General features: G+C 44.0%; 1 protein-coding gene across 1 annotated transcript; it reads right to left on the bottom strand.

Moving 5' to 3' along the window:
* Positions 1 to 7,725: 7,725 nt before the first annotated feature.
* trhr2 (thyrotropin releasing hormone receptor 2) lies at positions 7,726 to 25,122 on the bottom strand. The gene is made up of 6 exons (XM_076112862.1): positions 24,740 to 25,122; positions 21,947 to 22,079; positions 20,858 to 21,009; positions 20,131 to 20,254; positions 8,222 to 8,724; positions 7,726 to 7,738 (listed from the first exon to the last, which is right to left on the bottom strand). Exons 1-6 carry the CDS (start codon positions 25,120 to 25,122, stop codon positions 7,726 to 7,728), a joined length of 1,308 nt encoding a protein of 435 aa, XP_075968977.1.
* Positions 25,123 to 26,712: the final 1,590 nt, after the last annotated feature.

Genomic DNA, 26,712 nt, shown 5'->3' with positions numbered 1-26,712 from the left:
ATCTCTAGATTTGTTTATCCTGCCCTCTCTGTTTTTATCCAACAATCCCTCTGTGAGGAAAAATTAACACTTAAAAAAATGAAGGAGATTTTAGCAGGTCTGAGAGGCGAAGGTGGCCTGAGATACTGGACCCCCTAAATTAAATCACTTTCATACTTCATACCACAAAATATTTATGGAAAAATGTGAGAAATACAAACTATATTACTTTGTAGTTATGATGACACAAAATGACCACAAAAGTTATCCAAATTTCAACAGCAGGTTGCTACGGCAGCACAACTATGCTTTATTCACAATGTTCCCAACAAAACTATGATGGTAAATTAACTCTACTTGTATTTCTTTTTTCTAGTCTTCTGACCACTCAAAGTGCTTTAACACTACATGTCATCATTCACCCATTCACATCCATTCATACACCGATGACACCATGCAAGGGGCCACCTGCCCATCAGGACTCTGACTAACATTCACACCCTGTAGTCACAGCTACGGGAGCAATCTGGGGTCAAGTGTCTTGCCCAGGGACACATCGACATGGACTAGCGGAGCCGGGGATCAAACTACCGATCCTCTGATTGAAGGACGACTCTGCTCTACCACTGCGTATATATATACATATATATATATATACTGTATGTATATATATATATATATATATATATATATATATAATACATATATATATAATATATATATATTAATATATATAATATATATATATATTAATATATATATATATATATATATATATATATATAATATATATATATATTAATATATATATATATATATATATATATATATATATATATATATATATATATATATATATATATATATATATATATATTAGTGCTGGGCAACGATTCAAATATTTAATCGCGATTAATCACATGGATTTTTTGCGATTAATCTCATTGTTATGGCAAAGTTCAATAATGAATTCAAAAGTAGTGTATTGCGCACTTTTATTTTAAAAGTACTGCTATATGAACAAAAGTGCAATAACATTTGGTTCACAAGATGCAGACAGCATGTTTTATACTTAACAACTTTGTTGGCATCTTATTCTGAAAACCGGATGTTCGTCTGAAGAAACCGGATGTTGTCTCACGTTAATCTTTCTGCTACTTGTCAGCATATATGTCAGAATGTCAGCATATAGGTGCACTAACATGTAAGTGTCTGCTGAGTTGACCACGGAGATCTGAGTGTCTGCTGACTTTACCGCAGCAATGTCCAGTAGTCTCCATTCCTCCACCGCTGCCAGTGAGCAACGGACTTTCAATATAAAAAATGCGTTAACACGCTATAAAATAATTGTCGGCGTTAATTAATTAATAATTCATTAATTAATAATTCATTAATTAATAATTAATGAATTAATAATAACGCGTTAACTTGCCCAGCACTAATATATATATATATATATATATATATATATATATATATATATATATTGTAGTAATACATTTATAACACAAACTTACATCTTGGCATTTAATATTACTGAGAGGGAGAGTAATGCAGCATAAATACATGAATTGGTACAAAGGATGATGTACAGTGATTGATCAGAAAGGATCAGCATTTACACAGATAAATACACCTCAGGGCCCCTAACTAATTCATTCTCAATAAATCTCAATCTAGAGGTTGCGTAAACCCATGACTGGTAAACAATGACCCTAATACTTCATACACACAAACCATGTTTGTGGTCAAATCCTTCATCAGTGAAATGTTCAGAGAACTACTAACTACATGCAGCGATGATTGACCCAATGAATACAGCGTTAGGCAATGAATGAATGAATGAGGACCACTGTACTCCAGATAAAGCAGTGAAGGATATCTTGGCAGATTATTACTTGTGAGAATAACCACCAGGTGGAAGAAAACTACAACATTCAATCTGAGCTTGGGTGGCCGTGGGGAAAGCAGATGATAAGCATTGACTCTGACGTGAACCAGTCCCTGGAGCTGCTGGCTTTCCTCTGGCTCCATCGGTCCAAAGGGGGCATCTCAGCCTGGTCGCTATCGCTCCCTCTCTCAGCAGTTCTGTCGTGAAATCTGCCTCAGGGTTCAGATTTCTCCCTGACAGCCCGTTGGCCCCCTCTGTGAGTCCTGTGGAATCCTATTTTTTACCCTCGTAAACAGAAAGGTTAGGAAAAGTTGACTCGGTTCTCTGTGGAGGGAACTGGTCACCACTTGCTACAGTGACAGAAACCTGCAGTCAGCCCCGCTACCAAGCAGGACCACGGCCCGGTTATCATTAATGTATTTGCTTTATCCTAAAGCTGTGCATCAATTAAACAGCTCAGCAGCTGAATGAGCAAGGTGCCATGTTCATGTTCCAGTTCAACATTTAACCTGTTCATGCGCTCCACGGCCATGTGTCCAAAGTTAATGGGCACTTGGAGAAGAGTTGATCAGAGATTGATGTCTGTGTTAGACCTACACCACTCTCCGGTCCCCTCGGCCTTCAGGGGTCTGTGAACGAGACATTCAGTCACATTTTTACAAATAGAGGAATAAACTGAGTAATTAGAGCAGAAATGGTCTTTTCATGTCCCAAATGAGATTACTGCTGCTCCACTTCAACCACAGAGCATGTGTGAATGTCAGCTGCAGTTCTGTCACGTTGATCATCTGTCAGTCCGAGTTCAAAGCTGATATTGAAGCCATAGCACAGGCGCTGAAGGGTCTCTTCACCTCGCTACGTTTTATTATGCTAATTTTTCCTCATCGCTAATTCAAATATCCATCATTGAAATCCCCCACTTCCCCTGTAATGAAAGGACAAAACAAAAAGTTTGCTCTGAATTTACATTCATTCTCAAAACATACATAAATGAGTCAGTGTGGAGAATTATTTCTTTAATAAATGATTTCATTTGACATCTATCACAAACTTCTTTCTTTCCTTCTCTTTGTAGCTCATCCTGTTGATCTATTCAGAGACAATGTGGCCGTTGCTCTTACAGTAGAACAAGAGAAGACAACGTTGCCCTTTAAAGCTACAGTTGGTAACTTCAATCAAAAATAACTTGTCATATGCAAATATGACAAGTTATCCTGTGTCCCACAAGGTAAATCTGTTTGCATTTGTCGTAAATCGATATGGTTGATGGTTGAGATGGCTAGTAAAGAATCTATGTTAATTATGGCGTTATGTAATGGCTAGTTATGAACGTAGATCTATTTGGTCTCTAGTTGTGATGTTCTTTAGTTAGTAAGAAAACATTACCGTTATATGTGAGCAGTTAAAACTTGCAGTTCTGAAAGTTAAATTGCACAACTTCAAGGCAATGTGTACATCTAACTTTTAATTATATCTCATCCGTTTACTTGATTATTTGATGGAATAATCGGTAGAATACTCGATTACTACAATAACCGACAGCTGCGGTCTTGTCACAGCTGACATTACAACACTCTTGTGAACTATATTGTGTCATTGTTTCAGAAAAGCAGCACTCAAACCAGTGTAGCACTAGAAGAGTCCAAAAGAGTTGTGACTGAGAGACACTTCAACAAATAGCTTTTATTGACTTTTTTCAAAATACTGAAAGGAATCCACTGCACTGCACATCCTATCACATCACAGCCAGTCATCAGAGCGCATTGCTTATATCTGAACACATCATCTTGCTGCAGATAAAGCCACTTTAAAAAATCAATACATTTGAAAACCAGTGATTACAGATCATTTAAAACACAACAAAGCAGCAGCTCTCCAGAGCTAAATAATGACAGAATTAGACACACACACACACTCACACACTCACACACTCACAGGTCCAAGAGAGATGTACAACGCTAGTATCAGCCCATTCACACACTGTAATCATCCAATGCAATTATCCTTTATAATAACAGTCTAAGTCTTTTCAAAGTGTTTTTCCAAGTGTGCAGAAATAAGTGGGTGAGTCACTGTGCTCTGTGCCAACATTTTAGAAATAATTCAATATTGTCATTCAACTGTTGTCCCTCCAGTAGCTGCAGAGACTTCTTAACCAGAGGACGTTTGACTTGAATTGCATTTCCTTGTTTGTGTGTACTCTTCTTTCATATACCCGCACATCCATACATACACATCCAGACGCATAGAAACTAAAGACTATCATTACTTCATCACCAAATTAATTGCTCCACTACATATATATATATATATACATATATACATCTATATATGTACTGTATGTATAGATGTATATCTATACATATATGTGTGTGTTTTGTGTGTGCAAACGAGAAAGTGTAAAAACAATGGGCGGGACATAGACGTTCTAACATTTGTACTCATGCTGTAGCTCCGTACAAAACAAGCTTTTACCTTTTTGCATTTACATGAAGTTGTTCAGCTCGCCTTCCACCCTCTTACAGCCCCAGTCTAAAGCGTGTGAATCCAAATGACAATTGTTGGGCATAAAGGGAAGGTAGTAGGAGAATGATGAGCGCTGAGGCAAGCAAAAGACATCTGTAGATGAAGAGCTTCTCATTAATACACAGGTAAAACAATTCCACTTTAAGAATCTAACATCACTTCAATATCACGCAGTTCTGTAAGAAAAGAAAGCAGTTATTGTCCTCTTGGTGTGAACTTTAAAGCTGCCCTAATCTTTTTCCCTTCTTTTCTTGTAATTGATCACATCATTATGTGCAGTTGAAAAAGAGGCTGCTAGTGACAAACCACAGAGAATTATCACCAACTCTGCACTTCCCCTCAGTTCCATGGAGCCTTTTGAAATATTTCAGCTAATTGCTGTGGTTCACCGACCACAAACTCAGCTTTTATCAACCTCATTTCCAGCAACACCGCTCTGATGAACCCACTGCACGCTACATATCCAGCACCACCAACAGACAGGAAGTTAGCAACTAGATGCTAAACATATTGGAACATTTAAAGAACTTTAGATTCCCTTCTACTGCCATGTCATCAAAAATATGCACGCGCCAATCGCGCCCCAGCCAATCATACAAGTTTCAGCTAGTTTTAAACACTGAATTAAAACTATATGGTTGGTTGCATGTTCGGTTATCAGAGTCAGCGGACTCAAGATCGACAGAATTCAGACAGGATCACGATTCTTTAAACGTGCAAGCACGACGCATTCTGGTCTCCAGTGAACACGCTCATTGGTTCAACTCTTCTTAGCGCCCATATTAAAGTGAATAAAGTCAAACCTCTGAGTCTGTCATGGTGTTGTTCTGCACATGACCACAGATAACAGAGCTGATCATCTAGTGACTTGTGTCTTGCTGCTGTAACGTTACATGCTAGGTTTCTCCACCAGGTACCTGTATATATGTGGACACTAAATATTGGACCACATCAATCTTTGGTGGTTTATGTTCTTGCCAAGATATTGCACTCTGCCGTACTTCGGTTGCCAAACTACGTGCGCACACTTACCATCATTAGTCATCATTGTTAATAGTGCAAAAGGCTTTATAGGAGGATATGTCATTGTTGTGATTACAGCTTGTTACGCTCAAAACAATCATTCAATCTTTCCTAAAATTATAAGAAGTCTGCAAATGTTTTACACGATTTATTTTCATTGAACATCAGCACTGCTACATTCACATAGCACATTTCATAAAAGCTCAAGTGTCCTGTAAATAAACTAGAAGGATTTCTGCTTACTCATCAGTAATGAAGCGAACTGTCGGGAACATAAATACACAAATACATTCTGTGTACTAATTACATCAAAAGCCAACTAGCTCCAGCAAGATCAGTGCAGGCATGCAGTGCATTCTACAAATTGCAGAAAGAAAACAACAATCGTAACTTACATATACTTACATTCATCACTTACAGTAACTACAGTAACAGAGAAAGGAACAGAAACAGGATTACATGCAGAGCTTCATTTCCCCTTGGAAATAATAGCTTCAGAGTTTACATTTAACTGAATGTTGCTAGCTGCTAACTAGATAAAAAGAAGTGATCTTAATATTACATGAAGTTATTTACACTCACTTTCTTACATTGAAGATGATGCCAGGAAGCTAATACCACTCAATACATCATATTCAGCTGTGTACAGCATGCTAAGGTGCTACGGTAGTGGAATGAGAGTGCCTGTTGGGACACAGGTTCACTCAGTGTTGTCATCAGTTAGAGTTGGAGCTGATTTATGGGACAAGTTTACTGAAGCAGATCCTTGCTAATGCCTTAATATTTTAATATTACGACTTTTGGTATAGTTTTGCTGTTGTTAAACGCGGCCCCCATTTACTTCATTTCATCAAGACTTTCTTCTGTTCTTTGATTCTCCGTTCACCGTGGATGCATTCAATAACTGAAGGTAACACAAGGTCAGTTATTGGGTAAAGTATCCTTTGAACTAAATAAAACATGCTAAGCTAGCGCTGGATTACTGTGCTGGACTTATTGTCAATCTTCTCCCTTTATCCTTGGTAAGACAGCAACAAGTGTTCTTTTCAAGATTTGTTCCCTGTAATGAAATGCTATGAAGCATAAAGACCAACTCTCAATGCAGCGAGAAGGAACAGGTAGTTCAATGTACATCTCTATGTCCTGAGATGAGGCTTTATCCTTAAAGGACGGATAATGAGTTCTCTAGCTGCGCTAAGGTCAAAGGCAAAGAGTGCAAATGATATCAAATGTCAAAAAAATGCACTCTTTAGCTGTACAGTTTATTTCTTAACATGTACGTTGTCTTTGTCAGTGAGGATAAGCAGGTGAGTCAGGTTTATGTGGAAAACATCTCAGACCAAGTATCAGTTCCACAGCTGTACATATTGGATGTCTTTGGAATGCTCACTCAGTAGAATTACATATCTGGACAAAATGTGAACTTTACTGCGTTTAACACGTTAGCATTCTGACAACAAGGAAGGAGGAAACACCGAACACCTTTTAAAAGTTAAAATATCAAAGTCTAGTTTACACACGTCAGGTTTATCCATTTAAAAGAGCAAATAAACAGCACGACACCAGTCAGTGTCTCCATGTGTTCCGCACTCATGAAATTGAATGATGTTGATCTTGATGATGATGATGATGATGATGATGATAACACTGATCATGATAATGATGATACACATAATGATTATGCTGAGGCAGATCCGTATTTTAGATTTCTAAATCGCATATCTGGCTTAAGGCTAAAGAAACATTGCAATGTTTGTTAAAAATACTCCTGCAAAGGAAGACTATGTCTCCTAAAAGTCATATTATGTCTCAAGGGATTCAGAATTCACCAACAAAGTAACTTGGCAAGTCATTTTGAACAAGCAAGAAAAAAGCAGCTTTTTATAATCAATGTGCCCTTAGTTGCAGAGATTTTCAAAAATAAGGAGTTTCATGCACAGCCGTCTTAATGCATGGGTTTACCGCGGCCCGCCACAGAAAAGGGCCCACAAGGGTTGGGGGGAAACAGATAAAATAAAATTTGCACAGAGAAAAGTATTGCTGCTTGATATGTGCGGTAGGTCTCCTCCTGACTGAACAGGGACAGGACGGAGGGCTCTGGGCTGCCAGATGTGCACAAAGACACGATGACAGCAGCGTTTCTTTGTCCGACAACCTGCCAGCTGAATATGGGACTGAGATCTGTTTGTCAAACTGTTTGACTGAATGAAGGGTGACACAAAGAGACACTCAACTCATCAATTTATAGAAACATTATTCATTTTTCTACTTGAATTTCTAATATCTGAATTCCTTAAGGTCTTGGTTCAGAACGAGAACCTGTGGAGAACAGGTTATGTATTTTTGGAGAGTAAAATCTGCTTTTAACGAAACATATGCAGCCTCTCTTCTACAAACTCTAATTCATTTATGAGCCAACATTTTGACATTTATTTTAGTGACCGAAGAAATAATGTTTCCATACCACAGTATGACATCTACTTATGATCTTTCATCTATTTCCATGTGATCTCAGTGGTCAAGGTGAAATCTTTTAAATCACAAAATAAACGCTCATGTTTCTTCTCAGATTTAGTTTTGACCGAAATCGGATCCTGCCCATGAGCAATCCACTGGATCCAATCAGATCAATTTTATAGTTTTGTTGTTTGTTTTTTGGCATTGAATTTAAGTGGTGCTTACAGATCTATAGATATCCTACAATGTGGCGATACAGAAGTTTACATGCTCTCCTGCTTATCGTGTGTTGTAAGTCTGTCTGCTAAATAAACTGTAGCATCATTTAATGAAGGCAAAACCAACTCGTCATCACCAGATGGTGTCGTCTCAGCTGGACCTACACCAAAGCTAGTAGGTGGGCTTATGTCGATGGGGTGGTCTGCTTTCTTGCCATTGGCTGTTGCTGTCTCCTGATGACCACTTCCATTCTGCTTTGTAGTTATATCAGTGTCAGTATTCAAGAGGTCTCTCCTTGCATTTTCATCGGTTCCATTGCTATTGGCCTGGGAGGCTCGGGGGTCTCGAATGGTGCCGAAGCCCGTCTGGATCATTGACAGCGTCCTCTGGTTTCCCTCTGGCGGTTGGCAGCGGTAAAGCCCGCGAAATGCTGAGCGAAACTTCTGAGACATGGCATTGTATATCACAGGGTTTATAGCACTGTTGGCATAGATGCATGTCCGGCAGAACAGGAGGAACCAGGCATCCAGATAGGGCGTGGACACAAAAGAGTTGATCAAAACTAAAGTCCGGTAGGGCATCCACAGTAGAGCAAATAGGATCACCACTACTGCCAGCATCTTTGTCACCTGTAGGGAAGAAAGAGAGATACAGCCCATTAGAACCCCATCAAACAGATGTGATAGGAAGGATTGTGTTGATAAAGCCTCTACGGCTGGGTTACACCAACAAGGATTCATTTTAAACATGATTCAATTATGGTTTAACTTTAAACCAAACTTTAAAAGAAGCTTAAAATTCGGAAATATTGAATTCAAACTAAACCACTAAAACTTTAAACTCGAATTTAAAATGATATCCAGTATAAACTTACACTTGAGGAGGTTTAACTTTTCAAAAAACGGTTGCCATTTTGAGAGGGCTTCAAGCTAAATAATCAAGTTCCTCGAGGAAAGTCAAGGGACCGACTCAACATTACATTTGAGTTTGCCGACATGGCCGTACCACCATGGAGGTCCTGACCTCATTATCTTTTGACTAAAAGTAACAACGCCAAGATAAACAACTTGCTCATCTCATTGCTTGTGTGTGTGTGGCAGTGACGTGATGAAGTGGATGATCTTGACGGTACTACATAATATTTACTCAACACGGTGGTTCTTTAATTTAGTCAACAACTTGAGGAGAGCAGACAGGCAGCTCATGATTCGGACAACTAGATAGTTTTACTAGCGGACTGCTTGTAGTTCAATGCCATTCATCCCCAGACCTCATCTGACCAATAGCTGCTGGACAGTCCCCCTACATTAAACAGTGGCAATGATTACAGCTCGTTAGTTTCACTTTCACCACTAAATAGCATCCATGTGTCTACTTTCCTCACTGAGCCAGAGAGGTGAAACGAAGGTCATTTAAAGCTCAGCTTTGGGAAGAGAAGAGACTGAGTGAAAAATAAAGAGAGAAGGTGATGGAGATGAGAGAGGAACCGCAGGTACTGCCCACTGTGCCCAGGATAGGATCAGCATTATGCTGTTCAACACAAACAGAATCTCACCTGGTCCAATTCAAACTGTTTTCACCAGAGACATATTTATGTTCTTTGGTTTATACAGTGGAACCTGTAGGCTCAATTTAAAAACACAAACACACAATTACACATAATTATATTGACATAATAAAGTATTACTGCATATATATATCATTATTAAACCCATTTTGCTGACATGTATGTGCTGTTTGTCATTTTCTGTTTTTTGCAGCAGAGACAAGTGAGGAGTCAGAAATGAACAGGCAGTAAATACAGAGGGTGAAGGAGAACAGTAGTGTGAATTTGATTAAACATAGTCAACAATGATTTTCAGATGTTGTATGGTCTCCTGTAGATGGTGAGTACCTGCAGGCCTGTCCACACTGACGCAGGGTCGTTGGCTGAAACCCGGTTTTCCAACTTTTCAGTCAAGCTCGTCTTTGCTACCCTGATCTCTTTTGTCAGTGTGTTTCTGGTCTGGTTGTACAGGATCCTGTCTCCACTTCAGAATCAGAATCAGAACCATTTATTGCCGCGGTATGTTGCACATACAAGGAATTTGACATGTCGGATGGTGCATAACATTAAACAATCAACACAGTGCAAAAAGTAGAAACATATTCAAATTCACAATAAAATATAAAATAAAGTGCACAAATGAACAGATAACAGGACTATAAACAAGTGAGATGTACAGTCGGTGTAATGTAAAGTATCGAGTGTATTTAAATAAGAAACCTAGAGGATGTGCAGGGGAGTGACCGGTAGGAAATTGTCCTGGGGATGACAGAGTCAGTGGGGGTCCCGGGCTTTGTTGATGAGCCCGACTGAAGACGGGAAAAAATGTCATGTGTCGTGAGGTCTTGGTCCTGATGGACCTCAGCCTCCTACCAGATGGAAGGGGCATGAACAGTTTATGTCCAGGGTGAGAGGGGTCGGTTACAATCCTTCTTGCTCGCTTCAGGGTCCTTGAAGCGAACAAGTCCTGGAGGGACGGCAGATTGCAGCCAATCACCCTCTCGGCAGAGCAAATGATGCGCTGCAGTCTGCCCTTGTCCTTGGCTGTGGCTGCAGCGTACCAGACAGTGATGGAGGAGCAGAGGATGGACTCAATGATGGCTGTGTAGAAGTGCACCATCATTGTCTTTGGCAGGTTGAATTTCTTCAGCTGCCTCAGGAAGTACATCCTCTGCTGAGCCTTCTTGGTGATGGAGCTGATGTTCAGCTCCCACTTGAGGTCCTGGGATATGATGGAGCCCAGGAAGCGGAAGGACTCCACAGCATCGACGGGGGAGTCACGGCCTCTTGCTTTAAGCAGGGTCTGCTGTGGGCTTTCCCTTGTTGCTTGTCTATGTTGTCTTACAGGTCCCTTGTAGGCAGAGCCTATCAGTACAATTGGGAGCACCTGGCCAGTCTCCCAGGGGTATTTAGGACCTGCCTGCCGCAGTCTGCGCTCTCCTCCGTTCCTACAGTTGTTTAGCGTCTCTCACCACCTTGCTAAACCTGTATTTTGCCTCTTTGTACAAGTCCTTGTCCCCACTCCTAAAAGCCTGATCCTTGTGCAGCCTTAGCTGTCTGAGTTCTGCTGTAAACCAGGGTTTGTCGTTGTTATAACTCACCCTGGTGCTTGTTGGAACACAGCTGTCCTCACAGAAGCTGATGTACGACGTCACAGCCTCTGTGTACTCATCCAGACTGTTGGTAGCAGTCCTGAAAACATCCCAGTCTGTACAGTCTAAACAATAGCTTCACTGGTCCACTGCTTGAATTTCCTCACCACAGGTTTACAGAGCTTTAGTTTCTGCCTGTAAGCAGGAATCAGATGGACCATGACGTGGTCAGAGAGACCCAGTGCAGCACGAGGGACGGCGTGATAGGCCCTGGTTATTGTGGTGCAACAGTGGTCTAAAATGTTCTCCTCTCTGGTTGAGCATTTAATAAACTGTCTGTATTTAGGGAGTTCATGGCTGAGGTTTCCTTTGTTAAAGTCACCAAGGACAATAACTTCTGTAGGCCTCCTCCTTAGCCCGACGAAGCTGCCTGAGTTTTTCAGTAAACCAGGTTTATTGTTATATGTGCAGAAGGTTTTAGTCGGCACACACATGTCCTCAGGAAAACTGATGTATGATGTCACAGTGTCAGTGAGCTCATCCAGGTCTGTAGCAGCAGCCTCACAAACACTCCAATCAGTGCAGGCAAAGCAGGACTGTAGCTCCAGCTTTGCCTCGTTGGTCCATCTCTTCACATTCTTCACCACAGGCTTTGCAGATTTTACTTCCTGCCTGTAGGTCGGGAGAAGATGAACCAGACAATGATCAGAGAGTCCCAGAGCTGCACGGGGGACTGAGTGATATGTGTCCTTTATTACAGTGTAGCAGTGGTCCAGTGTGTTTTTGTCCCTGGTGCGACACTTAATATGTTGTCTGTATTTAGGCAGTTCTTTGCAGAGGTTTGCTCTGTTAAAGTCCCCAAGAACAATGAGCAGGGAGTCTGGGTGTTTGTGCTCCGTGTTGGTGATCTGCTCAGCTAGGTGTTGGAGAGCCTCACTCACACAGGCCTGAGGAGGTAGACACCGACCAGAATGAATGAGGAGAACTCCCGCGGCGAATAAAAAGGTTTGCAGTCTATGAAAAGGGTTTCTAAGTGAGGGCTGCATGATTCCTTCAACACTGTGACATCTGAACACCAACCTTCTTTAATGTAGAAGCAGATTCCGCCTCCCCTTGTTTTTCCCGACAGCGCCGTTTTTAGCTAGATGGAGTCACAGAGGCTCTGTCCATGTTTTATACACTTTTATTATACATAGTTTTATGTGTTACACAAACATACGAAACGGCAGCCAACCAAGAGATCCAAACGGACAGCAAAGACATTCAACCTCAAATGGTAAAGCGCTGTAGTGTCTTAGAAAGGTGTCCCCACCCCACCGGTCCACGGGCTGCTTACCATGGTAACGGCTCCGACATTCTCTGAACCCCTTGGAGACCCGGGAGGGGACTAGACCGAGTCAGCCCGTAAGACTCAAGCGATTAGTCTCATCAGTGGCAAATAACATGCCTACCCCCTCAGACCCTGCAGCCACGTTCACCAGGCATCATGCCAACGCCTCCTCGAGATCAGGGTCCGTGTCAGGGCAGTGAGCAGTTAGCCAGTGACGGTCACCTCGGCAGGTAGTTAAAAAGGATGAACTCATAAACAACAAGTGTTTAATTGAATACGAAGGAGGCGTGGAAGAGAGCTTTCTAATTATCTCTCCTCTGCCATAATGAGACAGAAAGCACCGGAGTGACATTTTGAATATGCATATTAAGACTGTAATTATGTGGCAGCAGGATACTTGACTCCGGCATTACAAACAAATCAGAGTTTTTTTTTAGCTCGCAGACCGAATCCAGAATCCAACGGATGCACCGTTCAGCCCACTGAGCCAAAGAACTCACATTTAGCCTCCGATGCTATCGCCTCGCCTCAGGAAACAATGACCACGCTTCCCCATCTGTCCTCCTCAACATGCACTTGAGGAGATCACAGACATGAAGAGACTGTCAGAGATTAAAACTATACAATCTCACACCACACTGTATTAATATCTAATCATAAAAGTGCCATTCTTTGGCATACACAAGTTTATCAAACTGCTATCAGATTGAGTTTGCCTATCAAAAGAATAAAAGAGCATGAAGTGCCCATTGAAGAACTGAGAGAGCAAAACCATCTGCGGTATTAAGGAAACTTCAATGTAAATCCTAAATCCCATTATGCAAATCTTCTGCTCCTAGATGGAGCCCCTTGAACACACAAGATTAGGATCTTCTCTCTGCTCTCGCAAAAGAGTTCACTTTCACCCAGGCCCGTGTTCATGCAGAGACACTCACGAGCAACACAGTGACACAGAAACAACCTCTGCTAAAGGTTGCATGGGAAGGTAAAGCATTCCACACCCATTGAATTAAAGGGTTATCCTGTAATCTGGGATTTTGCACAACCTGCAGACGCAATAATTCTTAGGAGAAGTCCTTTTAAGGCATCCAGCAGTACAGAAGGAAACATGTTTTTCTGCAGAGACATAGTTTAAGTGACGATAGCAATTAGAGCACATTCACAGCTCAGATGGGCACAAAACAAAAGAACAAAACATGAGCAATAGTGTTGGAACATATCTGGTTATTTGATAAAAAGTCCAAATTACAAGCCCACGTACATTAAAACCTTAAAGCTGCTAAAACAAATAGTTTGAACAAGTGGATATAAACAGGACTCCAAGGGAAGGCCGTCACATAAAACAATGATTTTCAGTACACGGAAGTAATTCATTTCACCGAAGGGTTAATGATTGATGATTTAATTTTAAAATAAATAATGAAAAGCAAAATATTTCACAAAGCAATGTATTGGTATTTACAATTTCCCAACATTTGTAAGTAGTTTTTTGTTGTTTGGCTGTAGCCTGCAGACAAAGTTCATACAGTTAAAAGTCCAGTTACGAACATGAATGGAAAATTTATTGTACTTCAAAATACAGTTTTAGTATTTTTTATGTTTAAGTTAAAATACATGCGTCCTCATAATTATTTCTTATCTAAATTTCACATACAATACCTGATAGCAGAAGGAGGATGCTTACTTTAAAGACCACAGGGGGGGCTAATTTGGGTGCATCCCCTCAACCAGTAGAGGAGACGCTCCGCAGCCCCATCAAGAAGTGGCCATGCTCAGCTCCAGCAGCCGCATCACAGCCAGAACATGTCCTCATAAATAGCCTGGTTTTTCAGCAGTTCATACCAGGCTTAAAACCAAATCCACCAATGGTTCTGTGTGCAGCATTTCACTTGAGAGATGAGCTGAAAACAGGTCATGATTGATATGAACACCACTTGAATGCTTGCCGCAAAATCCTTCGTTCACCGGGACTGCAAAGGTTTACACCACATCTTCTAACAAAGAAGATGTGGAAAAAGAATAATGCATTGTGCCACGGGGTGTGAGTGTGGACCCAAACGCAGGCACAGACCAGGGATTATAGGTGAAAGGTTTATTGACAGGAAACCAAGGGGGGGGGGGGGGGATAACCAGAGCACAGCGGGAAAATCCAGGGAGGGTGAGGGTGGAATCCAGGCAGCAGGAGGTATGGCAGGACAAGCAGACTGGGGAACTGGGAGGATGAAAAAGCACGTGAGCTGTAACAACAATCTGGCGAAGAGTGGATGAAGAACCGGGGTAGATATACTGTTGGGTTGATGAGTTGATGGAGTGCAGCTGGTTTGACTGGGTAGGTGAGGTGAGTTGTAATTAGGAAGCCGGGAGGAGACCAGGTCGGAGCCCTGCCCATCTCACACACACACACACACACACACACACACACACACACACACACACACACACACACACACACACACACACACACACACACACACACACACACACACACACACACACACACACACACACACACACACACACACACACACACACACACACACACACACACACACACACACACACACACACACACACAACTGGAGTCCACGGCCCCGACGGCGCACGTCCAGGATCCGCCGGACAGTGGTCATCAATGATCCGGGGGGGGTGGAGGGGGAACGGCTGGAGGGCAAAGTGGACTGACCGAGACAGGCTTCAACTGGGAGACATGGAATGTGGGGTGAATCCTCAACGAAGCAGGTAACTTAAGTTTCATGGCCGAAGGGTTAATGATGGAGTCTATCTCAAAGGGCCCAATGTAACGGGGCGTAGGTTTCTTAGAAGCAGTCTGTAACGGAATATCCCTTGAAGATAACCAAACCTTCTGACCTGGCAGGTATCTTGGTGCCGGGGTCCGATGCCGGTCTGCAATGCGCTGGTTGCGTTCCGCTGATCGTAGTAAAGCCGAGCGTGCCTCCTTCCACACCCTGCGACAATGGCGAAGATGGGCCTGGACTGAGGGTACTGCAACCTCCTCCTCGTGGACTGGGAAGAGAGGTGGCTGATACCCTAAGGAACATTCAAACGGCTATAACCCTGTGGCAGCACTTGACAAAGAGTTATGGGCATATTCTACCCAGGGAAGATGCTCACACCAGGACGAGGGATTCCGGGCTGTGACACACCGCAGCGCCGCTCCAAGGTCTTGGTTGGCCCGCTCAGCCTGTCCATTAGTCTGTGGATGATAACCGGACGAGAGACTGACGGATGCCCCAATAGCCTTACAGAAAGCCTTCCATACCTGGGATGTAAATTGTGGTCCACGATCAGATACGATGTCGGATGGGATCCCATGGAGGTGGACCACATTGTGAACCAGGAGGTTGGCAGTCTCTGCGGCTGTTGGAAGTTTAGGTAGGGGCACAAAATGTACAGTCTTCGAAAATCTGTCAACGATAGTGAGAATGGTCATCTTACCCTGAGACGGTGGAAGTCTGGTGACAAAGTCAAGGCCAATGTGGCTCCAAGGACGCCGTGGGACAGGAAGGGGGCGAAGTAGGCCGGTGGAAGGCTGGTGAGAGGACTTACTGCGAGCACACACCACGCAAGCCCGTACGAAGGCGCGTGTGTCCGACTCCATGGATGACCACCAGAATCGCCGCCTTAGGAGAGATAATGTGCGATTAATATCAGGATGACAGGTGAACCGTGAGGTGTGTACCCACTGGAGAACCTGTGAGCGGACTGGCTCTGGCACAAACAGACAGTTCCAAGGACCCCCACCTGGATCCGGCATAGTTCTCTGGGCCTCTCTAACCAGGGACTCAATCTCCCAACTCACCGCTGCCACAACGCATGATGAAGGGAGTATGGACTCAGGGTTGGGGGGGTGGTGGTCAGACATGAATGTCCTGGAAAGGGCATCGGGTTTAAGGTTTTTGGAACCGGGTCGGTAGGTGAGCGTGAAGTTGAATCTACCGAAGAACAACGCCCACCGGGCTTGGCGGGAATTGAGGCGCTTGGCGGTCTGGAGATAGGCCAGGTTCTTGTGCTCTGTCCACACAATGAATGGTTGTTCCGTTCCCTCGAGCCAGTGTCTCCACTCCTCCAGGGCAAGTTTCACTGCCAACAGTAAAGAGTCTCTTAAGCTCAGCAAAAGCAGCATCTGCTGCGGAGGTCCAAGAGAAGGGGTTTCTGGGAGACGTGAGCTGGGTCAGAGGTGCCACCACTCTGCTGTAGTCGCGGATAAACCTCCTGTAAAAATTGGCAAACCCCAGGAACTGCTGGAGTTGCTAGAGGGAAGTGGGTCTGGGCGACTCTGCCACTGCCTGAGTCTTCTTTGGGTCCGTCCTCACCTGCCCGCTCTCAATGATGTACCCCAGGAACTCCACCGAAGCCATGTGAAAGTCACACTTCTCCGCTTTAATATAGAGCTTGTTCTCAAGTAGCCGCTGGAGAAGCTCTCTCACATGCCGAATGTGTTCCTCAGTGTTCCAGGAGAAGATTAAGATGTCATCAATATAAACAAAAACAGATCGGTTTAGGAAATCACGAAGGACATCATTAACCAGAGCCTGGAATACTGCAGGGGCATTAGTCAGCCCAAAAGGCATGACCAGGTACTCAAAGTGACCCAGGGGGGTCCGGAAAGCAGTCTTCCACTCATCTCCCTCTTTGATACGGACCAGGTGATATGCATTTCGGAGGTCGAGTTTTGAGAAGATGGTGGCTCCCTGTAGTGGTTCGAAAGCTGAGTTTATAAGGGGAAGGGGATACTTGTTTTTAACGGTTATGTTATTCAACCCCCGGTAGTCAATGCAGGGACAGAGGGTACGGTCCTTCTTGGCCACAAAGAAAAACCCAGCACCAACCGGGAAGGATGACGGCCTAATTATACCTGCTGCTAGAGAGTCTCGTATGTAAGTCTCCATGGACTCCCGCTCAGGGCGAGACAGGTTGTACAACCGACTAGCGGGTAAAGGAGCACCAGGCAGCAGGTCAATGGCACAATCATAGGGTCGGTGCGGGGGTAGAGAGAGAGCCTGCTTCTTGCTGAAAGCCTCCCTTAGATCCTGATACATAGAGGGAACAGCTGACAGATCCAGGGGTTCAGTGGTAAGTGCGGGGGCAGAGCCTTCTGTCGGAGCTCTGGCAGATCTCAGGCATGAGGAATGACAGAAAGAGCTCCAGCTCTGAACCCTACTCTTCGACCAATCAATCTGGGGATTGTGGAGCCTTAACCAGGTCTGACCGAGAACCAAGGGGGTGTGAGGGGAGGATATGATATGGAGTCGAATTAACTCATGGTGATTACCCGACAACATCAGGTGCAGTGGTTCCGTGACATGGGTAACATGAGCGAGAAGCCTCCCGTTGAGAGCGTAGGCCCGGAGGGGAGTGTTGAGTGGCTGGATGGGGATTCCGGCTTGGGAAACCAGGCTTGTGTCGATGAAGCTCTCATCTGCCCCTGAATTCACTAAAGCACGTAGGGGAAGGGATTGCTGGTTCCACATGAGGGTAGCCTCAAGCTGCATTCTGGTCTGTGGGACTGAAGAGGGAGTAGTTTGGCTCACCAGTATCCCCACCTCTACTGACGAGCCTCCTCTTTTGGCCGCTGGGGGCAGGAGGCCAGGAAATGACCAGCCTGGCCACAATAAATGCACACTCCTGCGGAGGTGCTCCTCTGCTGAAAGGCGTGCTCTGCCCAGCTGCATGGGTTCCTCTGGTGGGGAGCAGGGAACAGGGACGGCAGGAAGGGCCTGAAAACTCGAAGCTGGCCCATGGCTGGTTCTCACGGGAGGGGGAGGAGAAGGAGCTGAGTATGGGAATGGCAAACTAAGAGGGCGGCTAGGTCTCTCTCTCCTAATCTCACGGAAGCGACTCTCTAGTCTGATGGCAAGGGCAATTAGGGCATCAAGACTCTCCGAGTCATCCCTAATTACTAATTCCTCTCTCACAGGGCTATTAAGCCCTCTGAGAAAGACCCCCTGGAGAGATATGTAGCCCAGGCTAGTGCCCTCCCGGTAACTGACCCCATAACAAAAGCAACCTTCGCTCTCTCTGTTACATACCTAGAGGGTTGCTGATCAAAAACTAAGGAGCACTGCATTAAAAAGGACTTGCATGTTCCCAGGTCACCAGCGTAGCGTTACGGTGCAGGGATGTGTGGCTCCCGGGGGCAGAAGGCGGGCTGGGTGGGGGGGTTGAGAAGGCGGGGGTTGAGAAGGTGCTGGGGGAGCTGCAGGGGCTGGAGAGGAAAGCTGTGTGGAAACCCGCTCGAGGTGATGTCCAATCCGGCCCACGTTAGCGGAAAGGGAACTGAGTGACTCCGCCACGGTCTGGAGAAGTTGGTCATGCTGGCCCACGAGAGCGCCTTGTGAGGCAAGAGCCTGACGGAGGGAATCTAAGTCTGTTGGGTCCATGTTGGCCAGATCGTTGTGTCACGGGGTGTGAGTGTGGACCCAAACGCAGGCACAGACCAGGGATTATAGGTGAAAGGTTTATTGACAGGAAACCAAGGGGGGGGGATAACCAGAGCACAGCGGGAAAATCCAGGGAGGGTGAGGGTGGAATCCAGGCAGCAGGAGGTATGGCAGGGCAGGCAGACTGGGGAACCGGGAGGATGAAAAAACACGTGAGCTGTAACAACGATCTGGCGAAGAGTGGATGAAGAACCGGGGTAGATATACTGTTGGGTTGATGAGTTGATGGAGTGCAGCTGGTTTGACTGGGCAGGTGAGGTGAGTTGTAATTAGGAAGCCAGGAGGAGACCAGGTCGGAGCCCTGCCCATATGATACACACACACACACACACACACACACACACACACAGGACAAGCAGGAGGCATGGCCTGGCCGTGACACGTTGTTTGTTTTTGTGGAGAATTGTTTTCTGGAGAAATTATCGTTGATGTATAGTTTGCATTGAAAAACATAATTCAAAGTCAGCGGTATAACGATAGTTTGTAAAACATCTCATCTTCGCAGATCAATTTGCCGAAAAAAGTAATTCAAAGTCGGCCAAAACGATGAATCGGTCGAACCTCTACTTGATAGCTCCAGCTGTTTCCTGTGTAGATGCCTGTTTATAAACTCAATATGTGTTGTTAATGCTAATTATATTACAACTTTTGCCGTAACCTTTCTGAGTGGCTTATGAAGGTAGATACTTTCAAGACTGAAAAGCCTGAGAGAATGTATTCTACATCTGAGAGCAGAAATGCAGCACGCCTGCAACCCAGGAGAGAGAGCGTTTCTCAGTAAGAAGGCTCTTTGACTGCTCAGCCTGTGGAAAAGAAGCCATTACCGCCACGATTGCCTTCAGGGCCTTGTAACAGCCAGGACAGCGGGCCGATAAGAGGCCACTTTTCTGAGGCAATGGGTAGCAGGGACATCATCACCATGCTGCAAAGAGGGAATCACGGCCTCTTCCCAGCAGATCACACACACAGCCAAAGACGTGACCGGGGTCAAATGTGACTAAAGCTATCGAACGGCAATTACTTGATAGATAAGACAGCAAGAACAGCAAGAAAGGAGAGCGCAGAAGGGGTTGATGGGAAAGGGAAACGTTGAATAAGGTAAAAACCTGTTTCCTGGAGGAGAGGGCGCTCTTTGGCCGGGCCTGGCGTCCTCCCTTCCCCGTAACCGAGGCTTCCCTGCAGCTCCGACGCAGTGTGGTGGCGCTTGTGTCACAATGGTTGGGCAGAGGGCTGGAGGGTCACAAGTAGCATGTTAGATGTGTTGGTTGCTTTGGTTTCTTGACTAAATTAAGATGATAGGAGGTGCTTTTCATTTAACATGTGCTGTAGGGTTTTTCAACAGGTCTCGAAATCCTGCAAAAAGGCCTAACTAATATAGGTGTTTGAATGCAGACCACAAACCTTTGAGTTAATACTGACCTTGATACACAGTGTATTTCTATCAGTGTTGGGTGGTAAAGGTCATCAACCTTTCATCCAAAGCAAGTTTTCAACTCTGCAAGCCTAGCAACATCCTGACTTGTCCCTAGTTCATTATCCAAAACCACTGGAGCCCAAAACCACTGGAACCCAAAGAGTCTATCATTTCACCTGTTAGGTACCTGTCTCTTGCAAGCTCCATGCCTCCAGTTTGTATTGCAGGCTTTTTGATATAAATATTTAAGCTGCGAGGCCAAGCTGACATAAAAAATCATCAAGGGAATTCTCTCAGGCATGACAAAGCTCTTCCAGAGCCACAAAAGACATTGTACAACTCTGTTATGATGAATAAACTGATACATTACATGCATGAACTTGGTAGAGAACCCTTACAGTTCGACCTTTTTACAGTACCTGAGGTAGAGGACCCGCGCTATCAAGCCATACAGCACGATGGCGAGAAGCAGCGGTATGACGTAAAAAATGGCAAAGTCGATGAGGTAGATGGGCAGGTAGAGCTCCCGTTTCACTCTGTAGCCGCACTGCACATGTCCGTCCTGGCTGACCTGAATGTCACACAGTTATCACAGAACACTGTAATATGGCTCTGGGCTGAGATGCAAAATAATACATAATAATCTTTCACATCTCAACACAATGATGCTACTCTCAGAAATGACACAGAGCTCATAAAAAGCATTTCACATTCCACCTGTAGTTGAACCAGCATACGGACAATAGAGGCTTGGTAATCACAAATGTTGTATTCCTGTTTATGACGCATGTACTTCCTGAAACACTATGCAGTCGCTTTGAAGGGCACTATTTATTATATATATAATAAGTGACGACCCTCCTCCTCCCATACACTAGGTGTCCCTGTTGTGTGTGTGATGATCTGTTACAGGTGCTGATTGGAGGGTCGTCAGCTGGATGAGCCACACCTGAGTCGTTGTGGTTCTGCGTTAAAAGCCCTCTTCATTCAGCAGAAATATATATATATATATATATTCAGCATATATATTCTCATTCTGTGTAATTTTACATTGAGAAAAATATTATGGCAACAGTATCATATGCCTTACTTTCAAATCATTAGTTCTGGGTTACTCTGCTGAGGCCCTCAGCCAGTTAAACCATCCATCCATCATCTGTAACCTTTAATTTAACCTTTACACCATTGCGAGGGTCTGAAGCCAATCCCAGCCAACATTGGGTGAGAGGCGGGGTATACCCTGGACCTATCACAGGGCTTACACATGGAGACAGACAACAATTCACGCTCACATGCAATTTAGAGTCAACAATTAACCTGACCTGCATGTCTTTGGACTGTGGTAGGAAGCCAGAGACCCCGGAGAAAGAATAGTCAATGCAGAAGGATCAATCGGCAGGTTCAAGCTCAGAACGCTTCTGCTATGAGGCAGTACTAACCACTGCACCGTCCCAGATTAAACCAGTAACAGACTAAATGTAATGCAAAATGCAGTGTGTTTATCTAACCTGAATGTCCACCAGGAAAAACCACAGCATGCAGTAGACACAGGTGAAGATCCAAACCACGGCAATGATCCGCTTGGCCCGGGACACTGTGCACACTGTCTGAGCCTTCATCGGATGGCAGATAGCGATGTACCTGCATGCAAAGAGGAGATGGAGGGTTCAAACACACCGTGACTGTCAATGTTCTAACTGCCAACAGTCTGTTGGTAGGAAGATACCCATGTGTTATTTATGCAATGTTTTTAGACAAACATCTTCACTAGAGCACTGACCAATGTAATGACAGCCAGACATTAAGCTAAGTATTGCTGAATATTGTTTTATTCATCCATAGAGTTGGCTTGATAATTGAAATTATAGGAAGAAAGTGTTGGTCAGATTATTTGTACGTGGGACACACCAAGAGAAGAAACAAGACTGATGTGATTTATGAAGAATCATCTTGAAGACTTAACATCGACTCTTTCACAATGTATCGTAGTTTAATAAACTGATTTCTTCCGATTCATCAGAGATCATAAGAGAATTGAGGTGATGTTGGGAAACTGAACAAGAGGCACATCTCTCTCTCTCTTTGCACATTTTAACTTGTGCTGCTCGAGCCATTACGTTAATTTAACATTCAATTTGTGCCATCTTGAAAGTGATCAGAAATTCATACTAGATTGGACCTGATACAATTGTTGTCATGACATTTACATAACGGAGCTCATTCAGACATGAGACAGACATGTTAAATTGATGTAAGAGGTACCACAGTGACCAGTCAGTTCAGACTTTTAGTTCATAGAGGTTTCGCAAACAAAGTGGATTATGTGCAAGATTGTAAAGGACAAAGCAAGTGTGTTCAACCGAAGGCCAAATCCCAGTGACCCCCTAAGGCCTTAAACCCTGAACCCTTAAGGACTTACTGACATCACCTGGTAGAGGGTTAAGTGCGAGAGGCTATAAGGGCTTGACATGGTGTAAATACGAATGGGACAGCACTTTGCTGCAACATATCACGTTACCACGAAAATATCAAAATATTATCTTCAATTGTGGGAATTTATTTTATACTTTTTACTCCCAGATTTCAACGTTTTCCAGGCTCTTTCCTCACAAGATGAGAGGCAAATTAAAATATTCTATTTACAGCTTCAATAACAAATTGAAATGTTTGTTGAATAAATCAAAAGTTTTTTGTTCCATCTTTGATCCTTAATGATTCTGAGTAAAATGTTATATTCCAGGCTGAACACACACCAGCCGTCCTCTTTGTTTACATTTCCATGCTTCCACTCGTTACCCCATGTTTCACGTCAAATTGCTATGAATTGTGGGTAATTCCGTTGGGCAAAATCTGCAGAAATGTTGACTCACATAAAGTCTTCACAAAGGGCTCTAAAGGTCTGAGAGAGTGCCCTCAAACACTCAGCGATTTGAAAGTGGGTTAGAACTAAACCCTCACGGACTTTACGGGAGCCTCAGAGTGAGTGTGGGGATTGCGACTGGGCCACAGTATATAAACCCCGGCTCTTCACCCACTCTGCCAGGTTGATGACAGCCCTCAATGGAGTACTCTGGGACAAGTCCTCATGCTTAACTTTTGCGTCGACATTTTGGATAATAACTCCATGTTAGTTTGCCTCACTTCTAACGACTCTCTGTGTTAGCGTCATTGCTCACACCATCAACCCTGTAAATCTACACTCCGCCTTGCTTGCCCTCTCCACCATTCCCTCCTGCCACACCAGACATTCATCGCCGCTCACCTGGCTCCGCCAACTTGCCTGCCACTCTCCGCCATCACCGCCACGTCATCCTACCCCGCCCGTTTTTGAGTTTTGCCCGTTCCTTGTTTTTTCCCTTGGATTTTTTTGTTTGAGGATTTAATAATAAAACAAAAAATGTCCGAAGTAAAACTTGCAGTGCAAGGAAGTCCAACAAACGTGTAACAAAAAAATCCAAGGGAAGAAACAAGGAACGGGAAAACTCAAAAACAGGATAAGGATATCAAAAAACAATCATGAGGGAAACTTACTTGACAAAACACAAAGCAGAGCTGAACAGGAAAAGGGGCAACACAGGGAACATACCATGAATGATCATATCCGGGCACAACCGACACCCAGGGGACACCCAGGGGACACAAAGGGGACACACAGGGGACACACAGGGTTTAAATACACTGGGAAGGTGCAGGTGATTAGACACAGGAGGATTCAATCAAGGGCGGGGCAGACAAGGGCAGGAAGTGAAGTGAACACAGGACACAAGAGGCAGGGAACATCTAAATAAAACGGAAGAAACAATTAAACAAAACCCAAAATCGTGGACCTTTGTTGTCGTGGTTACAATAATAAACACATGGTTTAGGTAAGGGAATCTTGGTCAGTAGGAAACCAGTCTCCATGTTTATTGACCTATTCATCCATCACAACCTCACTACACAGATGTTGTGCTCAACAACGATGTCTCACTACTTCCTTCTTTGCTCCCGTCATACTTTCTACTGACACTTGAGGGCTTTGTCACTTGAAATATGTTGTTTTGGGGAACTTGCTGATAGTCCTTGAACAATGTGTTGGCATTGGCTTCTGTTTTAAAATAAAAACAAGCCGAGACCATTGGTTTGCATCAGATGACATCACTGACCACCACATTGTTTAGCATTAGTTCAACACTTGTCCTCTGAAACCTATGCAAAGTAAAAGACAAAGCATTCTCCTGTAAAAGTAAAATGAACGCCAATACCAACTCAAAGCAGTACAATCTAGCAAAAGTTGTAATTGGTTGTTTGTCCATCCTCACCTCTCCACAGTGAAGGCAGTGATGGAGCAGGAGGACACGTTGATGCCCAGGTACTGAAGGTAGGTGATCCCCAGACAGCCGGCGTGGCCAAAGACCCATGTGCCCGTCAGACTGCCCGACACGTTGGGCAGCCCTGCCGCCACCAGCACCGTCAGGTCGGCTATGGCCAGGCTGACCAGATAACAGTTGGTGGGTGTCCTCATGTGACGGGTGGTGAGGACCACGAGGACCACCATGATGTTCCCAACAATGCCCATGCCAGACACCAACAGGACCAGGAACACCGACACTGTCTTGTACTCCAACGACTCAGAGATGGAGTCGCTGGCACTCAGAGAGATGTTGGTTGGGGTGTCGATTCTGGAGCTCCCGTTGTCGGCCATATCTGCTCGCGGTTTGTCTTTTTATACCCCAAGTGTTTGCTAATCACAGGTGATGTTCACTTGACTAAAGTGATGAGGGGCATGACTCTGACATGTCGCCGTGGTATCTCTCCTTCACTCTTATTTAAAGGTGGCATGATATTGACTGTTGTGAAGCTTTAGCAGCTCACACGTTTTATTGAGTTATCACTTCGGGGGACGTAACAGTTGAGAATTAGCTTTTAGACAAGTCTTTAATCCCAGAAGCATTGTGCTTGTTTTCTCATCTTTGATATTTCCTTCTGTCCTTCACCTTTAACGGCCCACTCTCTATCTTCCTTTAACTATCTAAGTGTGAAAAAGAATACACGTTGAATAAGGTCTCAGGACTTCCTCTCAGGGCCCCATTGAGTCACCTAGAAATAGAAAGAGAGTTCAATTAATTGGACAAACAGGGAATTGAATTGACGATAACCTTTGAATTGGCTTTGGATTTTTTTATATGACAATGTCAAACACACTTTACCACAGTTTATCTCTCCCTCAGGATTTACCAGAATCAGTGGTTACAAAAGCATATGGTGGTTAAAACAAAGGGGGGGGGGGGGGGGCAATGAGATGCAGTAATTGCATAATATACTGTATGTAAGATAGAGATCAGCAATAAGTTCAGTTTTCTCTGGAAATCTTTCGAGTTTATGAGATATCTTGTGGACAAAGTTAACATGTTGTCCAGAGGATGGTGCTAGAGTAAAGCTCAAAGGTGTCATCCTCTGGCGAGTACATATGGATGTTCTTATATTTCATGTGTTTGGCTGCATCAGGGTGCTAAAGTAAAGCACGTCACAGGGGGTATTATGATACATTCTCTCCATCAATGTAAACTGTCATAATTGTCTTGATACCTTGTATTTATGAGGACACAATAATCTGTTCATGTCTGGTGACTACAGCTGATCAACACAACACTGCTTGTTTTCCATTCACCGTCTATAGGCATCAATAGGCAATATTCAAATGAGCCATTCTGGTGCTGCTGAGCATGCAGTGTAACAAATAACCTCTAATACAGCAGTCTAGCTATAAACACACTCAAAGAGTGCATAAAGATTATTTTAATAACACACCCCTCATAATGCACTTATGATGCCTCCTAGTGCAACTTACAGCCACAATCCTAAAATCCCGTACATGTGTGATTAAAGACATTTTACAAACTTTAAATATGTCAACAGATGTTGAGGGTTATCAGGGGACAGAGTGTGGACCTTTTTTTTCATCTAAAAAATCCTGAGGTTTGTTTTGAGGTTTCTCATTCTGCAGAAAGCTAATTAACCAGCGTGCAGCTCTGTGGAACTCTACGGGGCATCTGCTGCTCTTTCACTCACCTCCCAGCCCGGCCACACACACACACATATTGGACCTCCTCTCCTGAGGGCTGCCTCTCGTAAATTGAGGGGCACACGAAATGAAAAGTAATTTAGTTGCACTATTCTGCCATCAATCAGACTGCATCCACTCTCCATTCCATTGCACATGCACATCGACTGAGTGAAGCGGATCCTCTGCACATGTCTGACTATCCATCATGGTTGTCTGAGTGAGGTGCCC

The sequence above is a fragment of the Anarhichas minor genome, unplaced genomic scaffold, assembly GCF_050575085.1.
Source record: "Anarhichas minor isolate MPS153535 unplaced genomic scaffold, ASM5057508v1 ptg000005l, whole genome shotgun sequence".
NCBI classification, from domain to species: Eukaryota; Metazoa; Chordata; class Actinopteri; order Perciformes; family Anarhichadidae; genus Anarhichas; species Anarhichas minor.
The sequence above is the reverse complement of the archived record's forward strand: the minus strand, read 5'-3'. Positions and strand labels throughout refer to the sequence as shown.